The sequence below is a fragment of the Meleagris gallopavo genome, chromosome 1 (assembly GCF_905368555.1).
Source record: "Meleagris gallopavo chromosome 1, MGAL_WU_HG_1.1, whole genome shotgun sequence".
NCBI classification, from domain to species: Eukaryota; Metazoa; Chordata; class Aves; order Galliformes; family Phasianidae; genus Meleagris; species Meleagris gallopavo.
This window is the reverse complement of record NC_139404.1, coordinates 106,487,396-106,510,498: the sequence shown is the minus strand read 5'-3', so window position 1 is coordinate 106,510,498 and position 23,103 is coordinate 106,487,396. Positions and strand designations below refer to the sequence as shown.

General features: G+C 37.6%; 1 protein-coding gene across 2 annotated transcripts in view; it reads left to right on the top strand.

Annotated features, from left to right (window-relative positions):
- DSCAM (DS cell adhesion molecule) overlaps positions 1 to 23,103 on the top strand; it is a 441,807-nt gene that overhangs the window by 406,792 nt on the left and 11,912 nt on the right. For both annotated transcript variants that reach the window (XM_085208737.1, XM_085208749.1), the window contains exons 28-32: positions 2,011 to 2,041; positions 7,921 to 8,036; positions 11,191 to 11,340; positions 14,936 to 15,133; positions 18,496 to 18,798. In XM_085208737.1, coding sequence (XP_085064863.1) covers positions 2,011 to 2,041; positions 7,921 to 8,036; positions 11,191 to 11,340; positions 14,936 to 15,133; positions 18,496 to 18,798 — 798 coding nt within the window. The remainder of the gene's footprint in view (positions 1 to 2,010; positions 2,042 to 7,920; positions 8,037 to 11,190; positions 11,341 to 14,935; positions 15,134 to 18,495; positions 18,799 to 23,103) is intronic.

The following is a 23,103-nucleotide window of genomic DNA, read 5'->3' as shown; positions in this document are numbered from 1 at the left end:
GAAAGTTTTCACCAAAGTGAGCGTTTTCTTCTGAGCTGGTCACCCAAAGCATTCTGACAATCTAGTCAGTACAGCTGAGGAACTGCATTACACGCTTCAGAACTCTGAAATTCTTATATTTTTATACCATTTATGGTTGGAATAAAAAAGAAAAAAAAAAAAAAAAAAAAAAAAAAAACAACTTGGACCTGGACTTTTTATTTATTTGTTTATTCTTTGACAGATCTAACTCCACTTCTGGATCCTTTGAAGTCAGTAGCCAAATTGTCTCAGATATTATTTGGGAGTAGCAGCATGCTGGTAGCTTGGTTTATGACTGATGACAAAGATGTTGTCATCTTGGTATCATACTATGTAGTACCACTTAGAAGAGTGTTCACAGGAAAAGCCAATCCCAAACAGTACAAAAAACAGAAAGTCTGTATGCCTGAATGGAGTACTGTTTTGATAAGATCAGACATCACAAAGAGCCCTTCCCTTCAGCAGGAATTTTCCATTCTTTGTGCTAAAAAGGGATAAGGGAAGATTAAAAATAAAGGAATGAAATAAGCAGACATAGAAGGAGCACAGAATTTCAACTGCTGCATTAGTAGGTGAGCCATAAAGCCTAAGACTGGCAAGCTGGCACAGCATCAGAAAAACAGAATGCAGAATGTTATTAGAAGATGTTTTGTTACAAATGAAAAGAGCCCTTTGTTCATTCCTTTTAAGAATTAATATAAATGCAGTCAGAGTGATACATTAAGATGGTGACTTGTTTTTGCCTGCAATCTCTGAATTTTAAAGGCGAGATACTTAATGATATTACTAGCAAGGAAATTGCAGTAGGTGTAGGAGACCCAAGAGCTAATTAATGAATAAAAAGAGCTTCAGAAGTGAGAGGAAGAAGACAAAGACAAATTCAGTACATGTCTTTGAAGATGCAGGTAGATTTACAGGCAGGAATTAAGAGAAGTTGTTCAGTTTCAAATAACTATAGAGTTCCTTCAAGATTTGGGACTTGAATGGTTTTCTTCTCAGACTTGCTTCATTTGGTTGCACAAAAGGCTGCTTTGTTACTGTGTGATACTGTTACTTAAGGACTCTGAACTCAGCAGTTTTAAATGAGTTTGTGTAGTTGCAGACTGTAGGAGAGCAAAGTATAGCTCTCTTTTTGCCAACTAATATCACAGCAATCATTACTTGAGTTGATGAAATTTCACAGGAAGCTACTCAAGGAATACTGGGTGAACCAACTTTCAGCTATGTCCTTTGATCTGATATTCACCGGAATATTGATATCCCCACAGGTTTTTATGTTAATAACAGCAGGAATGACAACAACAGCAATATTTCTCCTTCAGCAGTGCCTCATTCTGCAGTGCTGCTCCATGTGGGAATAAGCTATCTCCTGTTCAGTGTACAGTCTTCTGATGACCCAGAAGTTGTTTTGAATTATTACTCGTGGAAAAGCATTCATACCTGAGAGCAACCAAACAAGCTGACTCCTTGGAGACCTTCGTTGCTTAGCCTCCATGCAGTCAGGTTTGGTTTGAAAATGGCAGATTGGCAATTGCTCATCCAGATCGGCTTCTGCTCCAGACCAGTGATGGATGTCAGCATTTCTGTCTTCTTCACTCACTCACTTGCTAACCATGGCATGAAGAAAGAGTCTTGTTAGTTGTTCAGCTGCCTGCCTCCACTTCTAAAGAGTATCTGCAGTTTTTTCTTTTTTATTCTGTGCTCACTTTTCTTCAAACCCAGCAGTTGTTAGCTCATCTCTGAGCATTTTCAGTGCAGTTGGGGAATTAAACAGGGTTCTTTTGGGGCAAAAAGTTATAATGAACTGAAATGCAGTTTCAAAAAGAAATAGAATTTTTTGGAGACATTTATCTTTGTTACTGATCTGAGAATTGACAGTATTTTTATACATGGCTGATTCAAGTAACTCCTAGTAATCTGTCTATCAAATAGATTTTCATTTTTGATGTAGATTGATATTAGCCTGACATCTATTCTGTTTTCTTCTAGATGCAAAGAGTTTGGCTGAAATGCTCATGAGGTAAGAATAAATTTAATGTTTTTAAGTTGGAAAATATCTGTCAGCTATGGCACTGTATTTAAACATTATTTAGAGACCAAAGAAGTAAGTCTTCTGTTGCTAAAACCTTTTTCAAAGCACACCATTTGGCTGTTTGCTAAGAACTAAGACACACTGATAGTTAGAAATAGGGGAAAAAAATTATGGATAATATCTGTGAATATGAATACATCAGTAAAAAAAAAATGAGAACTATTGTATTAGTAGATTAAATTACAGAACATGTGCAGGTCCAGTGAGACATTTTTTCCTGTTCAGAAAAACATTTTCATAATATGTGCCAAACTAATAGCTCTTAAGAATCACAGAATCACAGAATCACCAAGGTTGGAAAAGACCTACAAGATCATCCAGTCCAACCATCTACCAATCACCAATAGTTCTGACTAAACCATGTCCCACAACACAAAATCCAAATGTTCCTTGAACATCTCCAGGGTCAGTGACTCCACCACCTCCCTGGGCAGCCCATTCCAGAGCTCAACCACTCTTTCATAAAAGTAGTATTTCCTAACGTCCAGCCTAAATCTCCCCTGGTGCAGCTTGAAGCCATTCCCTCTAGTCCTATCACCGGTTACAAGAGAGAAGAGGCTGGACCCCAGCTCACTACAACCTCCCTTCAGGTAGTTATAGAGAGCAGTAAGGTCTCCCCTGAGCCTCCTGTTCTCCAGACTGAACAATCCCAGCTCCTTCAGCCACTCTTCAAAGGCCTGTGCTCCAGGATGTGAAACTATCCAAACATTTCAGTTATATTTATGTAATATTTCAGTTATATTATGTAGCTGCTTATACCCTAAGGTATATAAGAGCAGAAAATCCACTTATTATTTTTCAATTCTTTTCCATCAGTTCAGGAACCAGAAATCTAATTCAGTTGTGGAATTGCAGCAGAATGACTGTTCTGGCATCTCAGTTTCTTTAGAGATGGAAATTTCATATCTTCAGTGTTTACTGTTTTGTCTGGGGAGAACACTGAACATTTAAAACTGATGCATGTATTTGAAAATGAGATCAACAAAGGTTTCTAAGTTCAAGAGATCTTTGGTTAGCTAGAAAATCTTTTTATTTTTAAGCAACACATTGAGAATGTCACAGATATTTCGTCAAATGAACTGTACTAACCCATGACAAATTTCATCTTCTACTGTAAGAATATACTCACCCAAGGTGACAGATGGTTTTAGTGTGAATTCAGCTCTGTGCCATCAGTCTGCAGATACACGTGCGTAGTCCCATTGATTTTGACAAGACTGGTCATGAAGGGTCAGGTCATGCTGTTCCTATTTGCAAGTTAGAAACCTGCTAGCAGTAGATTGCACATTTAAACAACTTCAAGAAGATGTGCTGTGATATATTTTCATGCCCCCAAAAAAAGGCACAGTTTAGCATATGCATTGTGTCTGTTCCCTAAAGAAACCTTGTGTGGTCTGGTATAGAACTACTGGATGAAGATATTCAGTCCCAGTAACAAATACACATAATATCTCTGCGATACTGGTAAACCTCTGCCTTAGCCCTGCTTAGCCTCACCAGTCTTACTATCTCTTCTGGAAAGCCATTTCAGAGTCTCATTCCTCTGATGCTTAGAGAACTATTAAAATTCCAGCATAAATGGCCCATTCTCCCTCTGCCAGTGCTACCGTGAACTTGTAGAGCTTTTTACCCTCACCACCTGATACACTAGGAGAGCACTTGGATCCTTTCCCAGTCTTTGGCTGAGAGCTGTCCTTCTGCATAATTGTCTACCTCATAACCTGGATCTTTCAAATTGATGCTGTTTTGGGGAGCTTTCCACAGGCTACATTCTCAGTTGATTCTGATATAGCTAATGAAATAACTATATCCCAAACCTGAGCCACCAGCCATCATTAGATCACAGAATTACAGAACTGTGAGGGCTGGAAGGGACTTCTAGAGATCATCGAGTCCAACCCCCCTACAAAGCAGGCCCCCTACCACAGGCTGCACAGGTAGGTGTGTTCCTGAAGATTTAGTATATTTACAGTCAAAGGATAAAAATCTCCAAAGCACTTGTGACCTATTATAAAGCTCCTTACGTCTTGTATCTTTTAGATTTCAACAAAATCTGCTGTGGTACACTTATCAAGAGAGAGGGTTGTGCCTTGTTCCTTGAGTATTGGACATAATGCACTCCTGCTTGCTAGGGAGGGCTGAAGGATAGGGAGAGCTATGTGTACCTTGCCCTTTGCGGAGATTTTTATGAGTGTGTGTAAAGCAGATTAAGAATGGAGCTTTAGTCTTCGCTTTGAAAGTTGCCAGCTTTGGCTGTTTAAGTCAAATCTCTGGGGAGCAGGGTAAGCTCCAGCAGTTAGCAGTTTAAATGGAGCTGCACAACTTGTTGGCTGATACCTTAAACAAGCAAATAAAAATCCCTGTTTCTGTAAAATCACAGCTTTTTGATGATTCTTTGCAGTGAAAAGATAGATACAGACAAGTTCTTTGTAGTAGTTCTCTGTGAATTAGTATAGAAATTGATTGAGCATTCTAATTTTGAACACAAGATAAAGAATATTTTCTACCTGAATATCCTTTTGTCTGACTGATTGTTTACATGATTTAGTTTTCTGTATATTTTTACAACCATCTATGTGGATATTAAGAAGCAGTGAGGTGGCTTAACTCTGCCAGCACGCAGAATGACTTTGTAGTGCCACATTTAATCCCTTTACGTATCTGGTATGTTCTAAGACTCCATTGTGCATACAGACACTTTCAGTCACTCAGATCAGTATTTTTTTTTTTATTAAAGATTTAGAAAGATTGTTTAATGAGGGATTATTCTTTTAACACTTTTAAAATACATCACATGCTGTATTGCTCTGGAAAAGGGCTTGTTTATCCACAGACCATACATAAAAGCTGTACCCTGTCAGACCCAAAGGAATAGGTGTTTCCAAGTATCTGCCTATAATAGTGACCAAAAGCAGACTCTAGGGTAGAGTAAAAGACAGCAGCAAATAAATACTGACTCATTCCCCAGACAAACTTCCAATCCCCAACAATTTGAAGCTCAGAGATCCATTGAAATATAGAGAATGAGCTGTATTACACATAGACCCTTACAGAGTCTGACAGATAAAGAATAGCTGTAGCACATGTTTAAGTTTTGGAATTCTGTATCTGTAAGTGAATGAAAATGCAGTTAGATGCAACTCCTCTCTTCAAAGAATTAGGTGCTAGACTCCACATCCACCAGACTGTTAAAAGTTTTAGATGACTGGATTTTCCTAGGTTAGAAAATATTTGGGCACCAAATTTATATTGCAATCCTAAAAATCTCTGCTTTGCTGCCAAGTCCCTGGAGCCTTAATTGCTGTTGGCACTTCAGGTTGGTTTTTTTTAAGCTGAAAGTTGAGCTATTATGGTCTACAGATAATAATTTAAAATTCATCGACTAGAAAGAGATAGCATGCTAATCAGCAGTAATTCTTCTTGCCACTGCCAATTGCCTGTCCTGTGTTTGGACACTCCATACCGCTGTGCTTCTACATAGAGGAGAATTAATTAGACCAACAAGAAAGAGAGGAGAGATCACCCACGATGAAGCAAAACTCAAGATTAAGAGAGAATTTTCCTGAGTGTAAAAAGGCCTGAGTTTCACTTCAGACTTGAAAGATTTTCCTTGCATTTTGTACTAAACTCTCCCTGGTATCAAGAATGAATTCAGAGTTCCCTCTGGACAGGTGAGCAGTACACCTGCAAAGACGTGGAATGTCCTCCCACTCTCTGTAGTCCAAACACTTATTTGTGAATGGTCAAATACTTTCGCAGTAGTGGGGGTACAGGGTGTCTGTAGCTTCTAGCTCTAACCACAATCCCAAAGTCTGCATCCTCTGAGGAAAACATGTCATTTAATCACTTTGCCTCCTACGTCTCTGGTGGGCAGACAAAGGGTGCAATGCATCTACTGGACTTGATTTTATACTGCATTAATTGTGTATATATCTGATGCATGTATCCAATAATTATTGGATCACTGATTATTGGTTGAAGTTGAATCTCATAAGTTCAGTTTTCTACTTGATCTCAGTTTTGGTGTATGATTTTGGACAAGCCCAATGTAACCTGACTTTTGAAGGGCAGCATAATTGGAATGCAGATAACAGAGGAGTTTCTGATTCTCTTAATATTTCTGTAGGTTGAGTGAAAACAAGTAGGAGAGTGGCACCTAATCCATGCAGAGACTTTGCAGAGACTTCGAGAATATCAGCGTGGAGTTTATCTGCATTTTAGAATCCTAAATGTTTGTGAAAATTTATGTGCTTAATAAGACACTGTGACTACTGTTGTCCACTGATTATATATAGAGACAAGTCTGGCTGCCCTGGGTAGCTCTCCTGATATTTTGCTTCCAGAGTGATTAAATGAGGCACCAGTTGTAGACTGAATGCATTTCAGCTATCCATCTGTAATCATGGCAATGGTGCTGCCTGATCTCTGAAAGATACGGACATTAAAGTCTGTGAGATGCCATAGATAACGATCGTGTTGGGGAGCACAAGAGTAGTGTAACACAGAAGGTGAGAATCAGCCAGAGATACGCACCTGCATGCCTTGAAGGTCTTCAGTGTGTGTCAGAATTACTGACCATTGAGTGACGAGGAAATTCCTTATAAGAAGGACCTGGGGGAACCTCCCAAACCTGGAATAGTTAGGTTAGACCAGGAATAGTTAGACCAGGAAGCTCAGGCAAATCACCTAGTAATGTGGGCTCATCCAGCGTACATCAAAGTACATTAAACTGCAGTGTAGAGGCCCTCACTCAAGAAAGAAGTGAGCTTATCATCAAGCAGCTTAGTCCTCTGAAGATTCCATTTATAACAATAATTCATTGCCAAAGGGGAATTAAACTGAGTGATTTACAGCTTCTTTACACCAGAAAATGAGCCTCCACTTGAATTTTAAAGCTCTGATACGTGAGTACTTGCATCATACCATTAGCTCATTTAGCTCAACTTTCCTCAGCCACCCTACCTAAACAAGTATTCGGAAGTATTTCTTCTCAAAGGAGTAATTACATCTGAAAGGGCAAAAAGTTCCTGGGTTTTTAGTGCAATCTGAAAATTTCCTGGTGCAAGCTCTGTACTGGAAATGATTATAGCACTCCATTTTACTGTGCAGTTTCATTTGCTTTTAGAAGACAGCTTATTTAAGAAGTCATTTTCTGGTACACAAACTTCAAAATGAAATTGTTTCAATTTGCACGATGATAAAATAATTGGTTTATATTCTTTTGTAGAATATTGCATCAATCAATTAGAAATAATCCATGAATGCAAGCAAGTTTTGCAGTTTTACTTTCTCAACATCAATAGACCTAAAACCTTTATTTATTTTATGTAATTTGTTAGTATTAGTGGAATCCCTAGCAATTTATTTGCTTTTTCATTTATCAATTCTAGTGATATTTGGAATTAATCTAATGAAAAATAATGAAAATTTGAAAAATAATTAGAAATTACAAGACATCATTTTCCTACCAACTTGTTCAATCAGCTACATATTTCATATGTAAGGTCAGAAAAGGTCAATTCTACAAACTTATAATTAATTTCATTATATTGCAACACTTGAAGAAAACTGCATTAAATTTTCAGGAGATCACTGCTGAAATAAATAGACCAAATCTTTGTGTATTAATCTAACATAAATTAATACATGTATTTGTTCTGAAGAGGGAAAAATAAGATGTATTATTATTTTGCTGATTATTATTCCATTATTTTTAGTTTAAGCTAGACCTATTTCTATTTAGGAAGTCTTCAAGTATCTTTTCAGTCAGGCTAACTCTTAATATGTTTACCTTTCTTCTGTTTCAGCAAGAATACCAGGACATCAGACACACTTAACAAGCAACAGCAAACATTGAGGATGCACATAGACATTCCCAGAGCACAGCTTCTGATTGAGGAGAGGGACACGATGGAGACCATTGGTAAACTCTTGTTGGACTTATTTTTACTGGTTAATGTAACAGGCACTTTAGATAGACATCGTTTACCTCACACGTTTCCTCTCTCTGCTCACATCAAGAAAGAAGAGCTGTAGAGTAATTTGGCACATTTGAAAAATTAACAGTTTTTTTCTCCTTTTTGAATTATCTTCTGCTTTATGTGCTTTCAATACTATATTTAAAATAACTCAGGACATTAGGAAATTGAAACTAGTAGAATGAACAGCTTGAAGAAAATGGAGACTGGCAGTTTAATTATTTTCATTTTAATTTCTCTTTTGGCCATGACTAGATGGCAGAATCATAGGCATTACTTATAAGGAAAATGAAATTCAGAAACTACAATACTGCCATTCAAACCATTGAACAACCATCTCCTTAAACTTACATACTGCATATTGTATCCACCTTCTTGTATCAAATCATACGATCAATATTTTGATTTGTTTTCAACTTCTGTGTATCTATGCAAAATTCAAGTCAGAATGTTTCAGTTGTCAGAAAACAGTATTTCTCATGTGGCTGGCATATAGCTGAAGTCTCATGTAAACAGATTTGCTTGCTTTTTTCAAACAGTCAAAACACAGCATGTTCCTGATCTCATGGCTTTATGGGTACACACTGGAAAGACTCTTCAGAACAACTGATCTTACTGAACTTCCAACTTTTGGGGATCAAAATCTATGCAGAAAAAGAAAATTGATGGTTGAAAATATCAGTATTCCAGGGACTGTGTAGCTGGAGAAGCCACCATGAACTGGAAGCAGCATCTCTCCATCTCCTACTCATACTCGTACTAGGGGAGGGACAAAACTTCTTCGGTCCTGTATCCTGTCATTCCTGAGGTAGTCTAGCATGGTGGGCAGTTAACAGTGCAGTGGATTTAAAGAAGAGGAGACCTACACTCAAACTGAGAAACACTTTTTAAAAAAAAAAAATTAATTTTAATTTAAGTTACCTATGTTTGCTGCTTTGATGTAGTGTATTGTGCCAGACTTCATCCTGAAGACAGTTTTTACTTTTGATTTACAATTTATTGCAAAGCAATATATGGTTGTGGTAGAAAACCATTAGTGCCTTAACTATAGACGTGCAATTTGTGCCTTGGAAATAGCCAGCTCTGCTCAAAGTACTCAGAATAAGCAGTCACTTTGGCAGGCTTTGACATTGTTTACTGCGAAGAGGCTTTATTTCCAACCTGAACAAGAGCTCATCTTCTGCCAGACAGAATAATTTGATTTCATAATGTTCTTTCTATTTATGGCCTTCTTTGGGTAAAAAATGCTAGATATGTTTTTGTGCAGAATTGTTCACATTAATAGTGTCTTGTCAACTTAAAACAAAATAAAAAACCCTCAAAAAAGGCACCAACAAAAAAACACAACACAGGAATGTTTAGAAGAAGTGCATCAACCTCTGCGCAACTGCGAATGCATAGAAACCCTATTGCTGCCATTGCCTCTAGAAATGCATTATAAAACAATATAGCATAGCATAGCAATAACTTTTTGTGGATTCTATTACTGTATAAATGGCTAAGAAGATAAAGAATGCAAAAGAAAATATGATAGCATGTATATAATTGTTCTGTGAGCACAAATTCAGTGGGAATTTTATCATTGTTAAGCCTTCCACAATCAAGAGGATCAAATCTCTCTCTGAAGCAAAAGAAATACAATTTGGTAGTCACAACTGAGAAGAAAAGTAAGTGCAGTATAGCACTGGCTTTCTGCAGGCAGTATGATCTGTGTAGGAATTTGATTAGCATATTTTTCTCCACAGAGGGGCAATAAGCAGCCAAACTACAGCAGCAAAGGTCAGTATTCAGTCATTCTTTGCAGTCCTTCCAAAGGTCCAGCTTCATCTCACACCCTTCCTTCCAACTGACAGGAAAGCTCACAGTCAGCTGGACTGACTATATTGTGAGAAAATCATATGATTCGCACAAAGCTTCCAGAGGTTTTTTTTTTTCAGACCTCTGGTAGGTAGTGAGGTTTGTTGCAGGCAGGACTCCAGTTCAGAGAAAGATGGTAGGACTAAGTCTTCAGCTTCCAGAAGAGCAAAACGCTAGACTTAAGGATGCTTAGCTGCCTTAAAATAGTATTTCCATTGTATTTAGTGAGGTACTAAGTTACTTAAATGTAGGAGAATCCCGAAGACAAGTCTTGGGTCATGGTCACCCTTCTGCAATATTCCCTCTGTGGAGAAAAAGCTGACTTGTAGAGGGTTAGTTAGCAATATTATCTGAAGACCTCTTTTTGGAAAGACATGGGTGATTACACTGAGGACATTAATAATTATGCTAATGAAAATAAATGAACTGAATATAAGCCTTATGAGGAGCAGCTGTGAGAGCTGGGATTGCTCAGTCTGGAGAAGAGGAAGCTCAGGGCTGATCTTACCGCTCTCTTCAACTACCTGAAGGGAAGTTGTGGTGAGGTGGGAGTTGGCCTCTTCTTCCAAGTAACTAGCAATAGGACTAGAGGGAATGGTCCCAAGTTACACAAGGGGAGATTCAGGTTGAACATTAGGAACTACTTCTATTCCAAGAGAGTGGTGAGGCAGTGGCACAGGCTGCTCAGGGAGGTGGTGGAATCACTGTCCTTGGAGGAGTTCAAGAAACATGTAGATGTTGAACTGAGGGACGTGGTTTAGTGCGAAACATTGGTGATAGTTGAATGGTTGGACTGGATGATCTTTGAGGTCATCCGACCTTGATGATTCTATGATTCTATGAACATATTGCTGAATGGATCAGCTGAGCCCTCCAAAAATGAAGGGCAAGAGGGCAGCATTCAAGACGGAAGAGAAGGAATTATGGCCAAAAATATTTATACAAAATTGAGCTTTAGAAGGATGCTTAACGGCTTGTCTTGGTTGCACAACTCCAAGATTAAACAAAATTAGCAAAAATATACCCATTCTTTATTTTTTTGTGAACTTTGAAATTTAACCTAGAAGCTCCCAAGCTGCTGTGCACACTTCAGAACCATCTTCAGCCCTGAACAGAGGTGAGAGCTTCCACTGTCTTTGGTGAAGCCCAGCTGAAAATAAGTTTGGGAACTTACACTAGAGCTATTATGTGAACAAAAATGAAATACATTTTTCAAAATCTGATGGGTATTTTTGCTTGCAGATGACAGATCCACGGTTCTACTAACTGATGCTGACTTTGGAGAGACATCTAAGCAAAAATCACTGACTGTCACCCACACTGTACATTACCAGTCTGTGTCACAAGCTACAGGACCACTAGTGGATGTCTCTGATGCCCGGCCAGGAACAAGTAAGTGTATAAGAGAATATGTTATCTAGGGAGTAGAAAGTGGTAAGAAAATGAATATGGTGCTCCTGCATCCTCATGGGGTTTTCTCTGAAAGCTGAGAGAAGTCTATTTAGGTTAGAACATTTCTTGTAAGATTGAATTTAATGATTTAATATGGTAAAAATTGTGTATCTGTATCTGAAATGCAGGTGTAATTTGAAATAGTTCATACTTGGTTTTAATAAAACCAAATGCATGGTAGATTTTAATTTCTAAAATGGATTGAGTAAATTAGCTTAATGGCTTTTGATGCCTAATACATATAATTTTTAGTGAACAATCTATATTGTATTTCAAAATAAGTCCTCTTTCCTTACCTCTCTGTCAGGGAAGAAATGAATTTCTCATTATTGCTTTTCTGAAAAAGTCATATTTCCAGTTTTAGTTATTATGGTGAATTATTTTTTCCCAGATATCTTTATGCTGAGTTATTCTTATAGTGATTAAAATCTACAATAAATTAATACACTTCTGAAAATCCTCCTTAATTTTTCTCTTGAATGTATTCCATATCTATGCGAATGGAAAACAAATTTACTAGATTGATGGAATATATATAAACTATGAACATTACAGAAATACAGTTCATTACAGCATGCAATCTCTGAAGTCTCTTGGATTATTTTCATCCCCTGACAGTTTCAGAATTTGTTTACTTGGTGAGTCCAGTGAACATAAATGCTGAAAATTTATTTGTGTCTTACTTAAAATGAAGACTATTTAAGAAATCTTCATTTAGTCTTTATTACCACACCAGTCTTTATAGATGACAGCTGTTGTAGTCCTGACCTTGCTGATTTTCTAACTCTGTTAGTTTTAAGTTATGGTTCATTATTTCTTGAGAATTAGACTAGTACCATCATGTAGAATTCCTTTTTTGTTTATGGAGAGTCGTGACATTTGCATTAGGAAACTCAAGATACCTTTATTTTTCTTCTGGAACCAATCTTTTCTCCCTCCTCTGGTCCATGTACACTGTGGCAAACCTACCCAGTAAGAGCAAAAAAAAATCATCCAGATTTCTGTCATGTGAATAGATCAAATTTGGATGAGTAACCAATTTGCAGTCCATTCTTTTTCCTGCCTTTTCTAATAAGGAAAGATGTATCACCCCAAAATTACCTGCCTGTCCCATGGCACAGCAGTCTATAGCACTGGCTTCTTCCATTCCTCATCTCTTTATGTGCAGTTATGTGCTTCAGTCCACTGGATACAGGGAGAAACTTCCTTCAAATTGAACTGGTGCTTAACTCGTAAGTAGGAGCATTATCTGTGTTCAGCCCAGCAAGAGAAATTCATCAACACTTTTGTTATTTGGTAAAGACCTGATTGCACTGCACAGAGCTGGACTTGAGACGTTAATGTAGCTTTGAGAGAAACTACTACAATATTTATAAAGCTGCTTGTGCAGGACACATGGCTCAGGTTGCAAATGTGCCTATCGGAGCACACTCAAACCCAGCAGTTGCCAAATTTTCCCTTACAGCTATTTCCAAATTGTTCTGTAGCTCTTTTATGCTTACGAACCTTTTTGTTTCATGAACCTTTTTGTTGCTCACCTCAGCATTCTGCACTTTGTTTCAGCATGTGGCAGTGGTAGTATCTTAACAGCTGCGGCACCAGATGCCTTCTGTTTTCCATCACACAGGCAACGGAGCTTGCTGAGTCCTGGCTACAAAGTCCCTTCTGCAGGCATGCTGCTCGGCACGTGCTCAGCAGAACTAGTGCTGACCTCCTGCACGGCAGCAGCAGGCTCTCCCACCCTCCTCCATGGGTGAAGTCCTAGTGAGTGAGCATCAGAGAATGGTTGGGGTTGGATGGGACTTCTGGTCCAATCCCAGCTCCAGCAGGGACACCCAGAGCAGGGTGCCCATGACTGTGTGCAGGCGGCTTCTGAAGATCTCCAAGCAGGAAATTCCACAGTTTCTGGTCAGACAGTGCCAGTGCTCGGGCACCCTCACAGCACAGAAGTGCTTTCTAATGGTCAGATGGAGCCTTTTTTGCTCCAGTTAGATCCCATTGCCTATTGTCCCGACATTGGGCACTACTGGAAAGAGTCTGGCTTTGTTTTCTCAATTCCTCTGACAATATACTGATGATAACCCTCCCCACCATGCCTTCTCTGTCCCAAATCAAACATTCAGCACCATGCTCTGTGCTTTCCCACCGGCACTCTCCTGTCCTTTGTGACTTCCCTCAAAGCAGGTACATCTTCTTGCTTCTGGCCATGCAGCAGCCACATGCCAACTTTCCACAGCTACTACTACTGATGTTTCATACTGACAGACTACACTGGGCATGTTGTGCCAAGTGTGCTTTTGGATGCTATCCATGTGAAGCTGTTATGTGCTGCAGAACCATCAGGATCAATTATCAATGGCACTAAGTTCATATTTTTTCACTGCTGCTGGGGGGGAAGATGTGAAATGTGAGACAGAACAAACCATAAATGGTCTGTTACCTCTTTACATATTCTTATTGGGAATCCTTAGGCAGAAGAAATGTTCAGAGTCATTATCTGGGTCTTGGTTTTATTTTTTTTAAATTGCTTCTGCTAACGTCTGTTACCTCAAAGACTGACAAGTGCGCTATTTGAATGTCAAAGAATATTTGCATAGATTTGAATTTTTCATTTCTAATACCCTTTCTCTCTATTGTTAGTAATATCATTTCAAAAGCTGCTAAGAGAATTTTTTTCAGTGCTGATTTAGAAACTTTCTTTTTGCTTAATAATGTTTTTTCTATTCCACTTGCTTTCTTATGTACCAGAATCACTTTTACAGAAGAATTATTTGTTAACAAAGTCATAGAGGTTGATTTTGGTAGATAATTCATTTTCACTCTGTTGGTCACTAGATTTTCTCTGTATATTGCTCTATATATTGCTGAGCTTACATAAGTAGCGGTAGATTTTTTAAAGATTAAGACATTTTACTTATTTACTTTTTTTCTAAATCGTCAAAATTTTTGAGCCTGTCACTACTGAAACTCTGAGGGCTCTGATATAGCCTGTGTCTTAAGTCCTGACTACTTGAAATAAAAATATCTGGAATCTGTAGCTGGTCAGTACCATATTAAAGTATTAGTGAAGTGACTAGAATAGGAAACTATACCACCACATTTCTGAGCACATGTTGTTACAAACAGAGCAGTTGCCTGGTGCAGGAGGCTTCTGAGGACACATCAATGCTAATTTACCTGAGAATTCACTTGGGATGTGGTGTGAAATCCCTGACCAGATCTATTTGCTCTTCCACTTCTTAATAGTTTTGGTGCCTGAGAACTACTTGTGTTGGAGTAATGACCATGTCAGTGGGAGTCTGGTAGGTTTTTCCCTTTTTAAAATGTATGCTTCCATTAGAAAGAGGGTATTTAAAAAAAAAAAAAATTGATAATGAACAATTTTTTTTCAAATTGGATGAATTAAATTAATGAATTATTTCATTTTCTACAAAGAACACTATGCATCCTTTATTAACCAACATGAGTCCCTTCTGAGAGGGATTGTTTCTTTCTCTGTTCAATAGCAAAGACCTCTCTCTGTTACCTATTGCAGATCCTACCACAAGGAGGAGTGCCAAAACAGGACCCACAGCTCGCAACCGCTATGCTAGTCAGTGGACCCTCAACAGACCTCACCCCACCATATCAGCTCATACCCTCACCACAGACTGGAGGCTGCCCACTCCCAGGCCAGCAGGATCTGTGGACAAGGAAAGCGATAGCTACAGTGTCAGCCCCTCACAGGACACAGGTATGGGGCTAGCTGCAATAGCATTCTTGGCCCATTATATATTTCATTTGGTGTTTAGGTGCTGTTATTTATTCCTATTTAGGGTGTTTTTTTCAGTAGGCTATTCATAACAGCTGCCACAACTCCATATAGTTCTAGTGAAAACAAATACTATTGCTTTAGTTTCTCATGCTACATGCATAATGGAATTCTTTGAAAGCAATGGTAGTAATTGTTCTGGTTGCCAAAGCTCTGTATTTCCCGTGTCTGAAGGAAAAAGTAGAATTTGCTGCATGAAATGGCATTGACCAGGAAGGGACAGTATTAGCAAGCAAGAGTACAAACTGGTCAAAGATGGAGATGTTTTAAGACTTGAGCTACACCAAGGTAAGGTGTTTCTTCTGTGTTTTTTTTTTTCTTTTTTTTTTTCCCCAGCTATGTAATATATTTGTAAGGATAGTCTAAGCTGAAAATAAAAGGAGAGAGGAGCATCTGCAATTTGAGTCCAAACCAAAATCCTTACATAACACTAAATATTGTAGCATCTAGATCTGAGTTTCCTGAGAATCAAAATAGTTCTTGTTCCTCTAGATGTAAATGGGGAGAAACTTAATACACATTATGCCTGTCTTCATTTCCTCTTGATGTATTGACATTATAAATGGAATTTTAATGGAAAAATAAAGCTATCTCCTTCTGCCCTACTCTGAACCAATTACAAAATCACAGGGAAAATGAATGAATAAATGATCATACAGAAGAATAGTTAGGAAGCAAATCTAATAAAGATTATATTTGAAAAAAAAGGAAAATATTTTTCAAATGTTGACCTGACAAAAATGAATCTGTGCATGTTCTGGCCTCCTCAAAAGAATTGCCTATCTCCTCTCCTGATTTGGGAGAAAAAATGTGGGTAATGTAAGAGAACTATGTATTAGAGAGAGAGAGCAGTAGATGCAACTGGGCTTTCACCATTAAAAAAGAACCCAACAATATTACTTCTGTAAGAACAGGGATCTGATTTCTCTTGCATCCAGTAGGTTGAAATTCTCATCTCTTCAGAATTCATTCTCTTAAACTTGCAGACCAGTATGTTGTCTTCATAGAGTAATGCCACTCAACAGATACCTCCAGCCAACTAACAAACTTCTCAATTATTTCTTCAGGTAGAAGGATCCTGAGTCTTTAAAAATTGGTTCTAACAGCTTTATATAATAATAGTATAAATAATAATAATATAAAAAGCAGGTGTTGTCTCAGAAACACTTATTCCAGATTTCAGGTGTGCTTGCCTTTTGTCACCCAAAGTTATTTTCCAATGAGCATGGCCAAGGCAGGGAATTCAATTTGCTGTCTAGTTTAATTGACAAACTACATGCTATTCTGTAAACAGACTTCATAGCCTATGTTTTAGCATCACTACTCTCCTACTCCTTGTCTGCCCTTGAACGCGCAGTGATTTATGTAATTGATCTTGAGCTTTAGATCATGTTCAAGAAAGGATTCCTTGAGGCAAAATGTAGTTGTAATATGCCTCTTCATCTCTCGGGAAAGAAGAGAATCAGTGCAACATAAGTACTTCAGATGTTTAAAATTTCCAAGTAAATCCAAGTAAATCACATGATATATGTAGCCAAATCATGTTTTCAGTAATCAATTGAACTAATATACATCTTTGATGACTTTTCCAATGCTGTGTTCAGATTTTTGAATCCAGTTGATGTCATTGATACTTGGCAGAATTTGTCATTTCATGTCAAAATGATTCCAGCTTTACAAAGTAGTAGTTTTTAAGCTTATTAGAAATGTCTTGTAGCAATTCATACCTGTAACTAATTTCACATATTCTAATTAGGGGCCATTATAAATTTTCCGATGAAATTAAACTTCTTGTTCACCCTGGGCTTGGATGAACTTTCATCATATCTAAAGTAGATGTAAAGTAAATGTTCAAGCAGGCCTTCCTGGAATATCTGCCCCAGGGTTTGGAATATGAGAGTCTGTGAGTTCTAAACCTCATGGATCAAACTAGGAGCACTGCATGTAAACAACACCAGCATCTTTACAGACATTGCTTCAGATCACTGGGAAACAGCAGCCTTCCAGGAGTTTCCAGTTGATAAGAAATTTGAAAAGACATTGTTTAGGTCTGATTTACAAATCAAATGTGAAAAATAGAATAATGTTTCTGGGCAAGGGAGTGGGAAGTGAATTAAAAATGAAAAGCTTTGCTGAAGTTCTGGCCAGCTCAAAATCTTAAGCAAGGTACAGCATATTGTTGAAAAAACACCTGTCATTTTAAATAGTGCATGGTCTTGTTTGCAAGTAGCAGGACTGTTCTTTTTGTGCAGTGAAAACTGGTGCAAGAACTCTAGTATACAGTAAAAAGATGAAGATCTGCAGTAACAACACAGTTGCCTCTAGCTGCTTTAGGATTCCCATTTCTATAAATTAGCTATTACATTAAGCCTGTTTATTGAACATCACCAATAATGTCTGGAACTGTACAGATCTTATAAGAAAACATGACCTCTGCCCAAGGAGTTTTTGAAAGTTCTCTTCTAGACTACAGAAATAGAAATATGATGGGTGCAACTGACCAGTGATTTGACCTCATAGTGAAACAGAAACCAGTGCTGTGTTTCCAGAATGTCAGAACAGGTTCTAGGTCACAACAGGTCATGTGTCAAATATGAAGTCCCCATTAACTTCAGCAACACTGAAAAAAAGTACTTGAATGACTGCAGGTTGATAGCTACTGAACAGTGTTGCTTTCTTAAGACCATGTGTTCTGTATGAAGGGAGTCAGTATTTCACCTGGTGTCTAAATTGAACATAGGTGTCTCAGAGTCACTGTCTTTATATTTGGCCTTTGTTCTCAGGGATTTTTCAAAAAATAGTGTAAGCGTGAATCAGATGTAAAAAGACTCTTTTCTCCCTCAGATGTCACCCCTCAGAAATAGCTCAGATTCATTAAAAGGATAATGTTAAGAGACTACTCCTAGTTTCACTAAATCTGTTCTCTGAGTTTCTAACATTTTTAAGGCATTTAACTTTTAGAAAAATTATTTTTGTGTATATATATATATAAAAAAAAACCTTTCCCATGCTTTAAAGGTTATTTCTTCTAAACTACCAAGTTGGTACTAAATCACATAAGGCTGCTAGCAGAGTAAGACTTCACTTCAGATTTTCTGTAGTTATCAAGCTACTGACTAAAAATTGTGCAGACATTTACAGTGAAGCGAACTAATTCAAATCACCTTGATCATTTCAAAGGTTCTGCCTTTTATTAAGAAGCACTGTTGCGCTCTTCTCTTTTATTTGAAAAAGGATTATGCAGGTGTTTTCTTTCTCTCGTTATTCATGTTTTTGGTGTACAGATCGAGCAAGAAGCAGCATGGTCTCCACAGAAAGTGCCTCCTCAACATATGAAGAGCTAGCAAGAGCATATGAGCATGCAAAAATGGAAGAGCAGCTGAGACATGCCAAGTTCACCATTACAGAATGCTTCATATCAGACACATCGTCGGAGCAGCTCACGGCAGGGACTAATGACTACACAGACAGTCTGACCTCAAGCACGCCGTCAGAGTCGGGGATTTGCAGGTTTACCGCATCCCCTCCCAAACCTCAGGATGGAGGGCGAGTGATGAACATGGCCGTTCCAAAGGCACATCGGCCAGGTGAGGTAACATTAGTTAGAGGTAACATTTCAGTTCTCGAGGCGAGCATTTCACTCCATGCCTAGGCTGGTTAACAGGACAGGTACATCGCAGGAAAGAAAGAAGGCTCACGATATATTCTGTAAGTATTTAGAGATAATTGCTTTTTATCCCAGTTAATATAATGTTTGAGTAAAATCTGTTCTCTCATATGCAATAAAAGGAGCTTGGAAATTTAGGAATAGAGAGAGACGGTCTAGGCCATTAAATTCACTCCCCTACAGCTGCAGCCATCAGGCAAATAAACCCTTCTGGGCGAAAAAATACCATATGCCCATCTCCAACTCAAGCCACCCACTAATGAAATATGTCTTACAGCAGTAATTTCTGTGTGAGAGCAAAATTTGCTATCACAACACTTCATGAAGACAGATTGTAGAAGATGCACTATCCCTCCTGCCTTGTTGCTTGTTGAGGATGTAATATCCCTTTGGTAATGCTATTGAGCTGTTACATTCTCTTTGACATTTCCAAATATCAAGTTAGATTATCTAAAGGGGGGGGAAATAAAATAAATAAATTAATAAATAAATATAATGCAAGAACTCAAGGGATATGGAACTTCATACCTTCAGACAAATTTAAACCCCACTCCAGCTTCTTACTGACAGAAGGTACCTTAGAGACATCTGTTTATAAGGCTCAATCATATTTCCACTTCAAAAAGAATGCTGCTTCTAGTGATAATCTAGTGCCCAACAGCATAGGTAGATTATTTGTGATACTCTGAGATCAAGTATGTTATTAAATCCTCTCAGAAAATATGTGAGTTTCTGTTGTAGAATACATTACGTTACCTTGGGAAGAAGAGTTCTAACAGGGAAAACCACAATTATATTTATGTGCTTACTGAAAACATTATCTATTTTATTTATTATTGCATATACATTTGCCATTGTGTGTGAAGCTACTTATATACACAGAAAGTAAGCAGTAGTTCTGAAACGTGAAAAAGAATAGTGAGTAGATTTTGATCGTTTGCTTAATATACACTTTAAATGAAAGTAGTTGTTCTGGCGACAGAGGAATGGAAGACAGACAGTGGCACCAGGAAGGTCATTCAAAAGCAGGACCTGACACTGGTAGAAGAGCATTAAGGATTTTGAAAGGGAAGGCTAAAAGTAGAACACGGGAAGAATAAAACCAAGCAGAAGGTAGGAAGTTATAATAGACAAGGCAGGAAATTACTGTATCGCACAGATAGATAAGATGGAAAATAAGTAGGAAATAATATAGTGAGAGAAATGGCTGATTTCTCTGTAGTCACAGAGCAGAACTGCAAACCTAGGAGCTGTAAAAATAGATAGAAATAATTTTCATTTCTTTCTATTAAAAAAAAGAATATTTATACTTGCTCTGCTGAAGGGAACCATCTACATTCACAAAACCACAATCCTCTCCTCCCAGTTACAAACATCTTTATAATTATTTAACGAATTATTTACTTTCTTCCTTTTGTCTTCCATATGCATTATTTATGTATACTTAGTATTTGGAAATACTCTAATATATTCACATAAAGAAGATTTTGTTAAGGGCATACAGTGCAAAAATTCAGTCCCTAGACATGAGTAAAAAGCTTCTGTGGTTGAAATATAATCATAGGCCCTCTGGTGAACTAGACATATAGCAATCTTTAACTCAATTCAAATGGTTTGAATTTGAACCTCTTTTACCTGTTTGGCTTTATGTGTTACTGTGCAGTAAGAAAATGATATATACTGTGAACTGAATTATTAGTTGCAAAATCTTGATAATAAATCGAATGTTCCAGTGGAGCAACTTAAATATTGGCCCATAAATATAAGCTATTAAAGAATACTTTATGAAGAACTTTAAATAAAACACGTAAGTAAAGAGAATTTTTAGTAGTAATACAAACCAATATGTTTAGTGCTAAAGCCAGTCAGGGAAAACTTATGAAACATATTTATTCTTTCAGTCATCGTTTCAGAAATTCTGCTTAAGTTCTTAATAATACAACTATAATTAATCACAAAAACCTGTATGTTTGCAAACCATTTTCATTTAGAAATTGAATCAAAATATTTGTCTTCATTCACTCCATCACCTTGAATTAGATTTGATGGCTCATCAGATGTCTAGGCAAGCATAATAATTGATCATTTCTAGAACTATAACTATGAATTACAACTGTCTTTTCAGAACTTCTACACATTACACACTACTCTATTTCCACAATTAGTAATGCATAATATTTAGCTGCCTTGTGTTCTAGCTCACTTTAAGTCTTTTGATTGATAGACTTTTTCCCTTCCAGTCAGCAGGTAATGCAGATACACACTCAGGTTAGCAGTCAGAACCGATTCCAACCTCTGTATTTCTGCTCCTCTTTCCTGACATTTAATTTACAGAAACAAGAATCAGTTTCATGAAGTCAGCTCAGACTAAAAATACCATGATTTTGCCACAAAAAAGTAATCATACGTTTATTTTAAAAAATAGAGTAATTTGGCTAATGTTGTGTTAACTGACCAAAAATTGAAATAATTTTGTTATACTGAATTGGAGACGTGCACCAGGACTTCAGAAGGATCTGAATATTTGGTATGGTTATTCTTTTATAATTCAGACAGCCAAACATATTGTGCTGTAGTCAGTGTCCTTGTGTATCAGCAAAACTTACTGCACCACAAAATCACAAAATGATTGAGGTTGAAAAGGGACCTCTGGAGGTCATCTTGTCCAACCCCATGCTCAAACAGGGCACGTTTGAGCCACCTGTCTAGAACCATTTCCAGGCGGCTTCTGAAGGTCTCCAAGGAGGAGACTACAGCCTCTAGGCAGCCTGTGCTGGTGCTCCATTACCTGCCCAGTAAAGACATGTTTAGTAGTGTTTGGTCAGTCCTCAAGAAACTGGCACTCTGGGCAGTGATCTTAACATTATGCTATGCTAGATCCTTCCAGATCAAGACTGAGGCATCCTGTCATATTAATAGTCAGAGGTTTCAACAGCTGTTCTCCTAAGTTTACCTGGGAGGTTGACAAATGAGTCAGTCCTTCATCCTCCAAAGTTGTCATTCAAATATTGCATTCAGAAACTGGGTGGGACAGAAGTTAGAAAGAAGTATACACTGTTCCCTACCTTCCACTGTGCCGAAGTCTGTAATATAAAAAGGTGGAAGATAATTGTAGAGATTGAAAAAGTTTTCTAATATCGTTTTTCCTTTCTATTTCAAACAATATTAACCACAAATTGAGTTATCAAGACAGTTATACAATAATACAGTTAACTGTAATAAAGACAGCAGTAGTAATGTTTATTAAAAATAGATTTCTTTTATATCTTTAAATCTCGGTAATAGCCTCAGACAATAAGCTTTTTTTTTTTTTTTTTTTTTCCTTTTACAATTAAATTATTGGACTTACTAACTGGGCAATCTTTTGATATGTCTGTGCTTTCCCAGTTCTATCAATTTTTGTAGACAGATCACTTGCTTACATCCTCTGGTAATGGAATTCATTCGTTGAAGAAATAATTGCTGACCAGTGCTTGAACAGGAGATATCTAGAAAATTTCATCAAGAGTCTTGATGAAAATTGTCTACCATCACAAAATAAACAGAAACTCATTTAGACAGTCTCTCTTCCCTTCCTGTTTGGACATCCTCTTTATTTATGAACCTTGAAGGGCAAACAACATCTCAGATACGCATTTGAAGATTTCATTCACTGGGTCTGTAAGACCAGAAGATTTTAAAATCCATTTAAGGACCCCAAGAGTAAACTCTCAGACCTTTCTCTACAAATGGCAGAAGGGAGTCAGTTGGGAAAGAAAACCTACATGGGGGTGTGGAAAACATGCAGGTGCAGGTAGGCAAACAGAAAAATAAAAATTGCAATTGATTCCACAGACATGAAGATGGCAAGAAAAATATTACTCCATGGGAAAGCTGAGTGCTTTAATGTGTCCCAGGAACTGCACAAAGCAGGAACACAAGTTTGCTAAGCCCTCACTTGAAGGGAAGTATCTTCCTCTTGTGGTCCAAATTTCTTCAGCTGAGCATCTAAGTCAAGCAGAATGAGTATAGCCCTAGGCTTGCTGCACATTTACTAGAAAAGGCATGAACAGTGAAGTATTTAAGATACTTTAAGATACCTTAATTAGCGCTGTTGGTCCAATTAACAAATTTCTTGCTGCTCTGACTAATCCTGCAGACTTCAATGGCAACACCTTAGCTTAGAACAATCATTAAGCTACAGAATTAAAATACTTTATTCAATAATTGTCTAAAGGCATCCCTC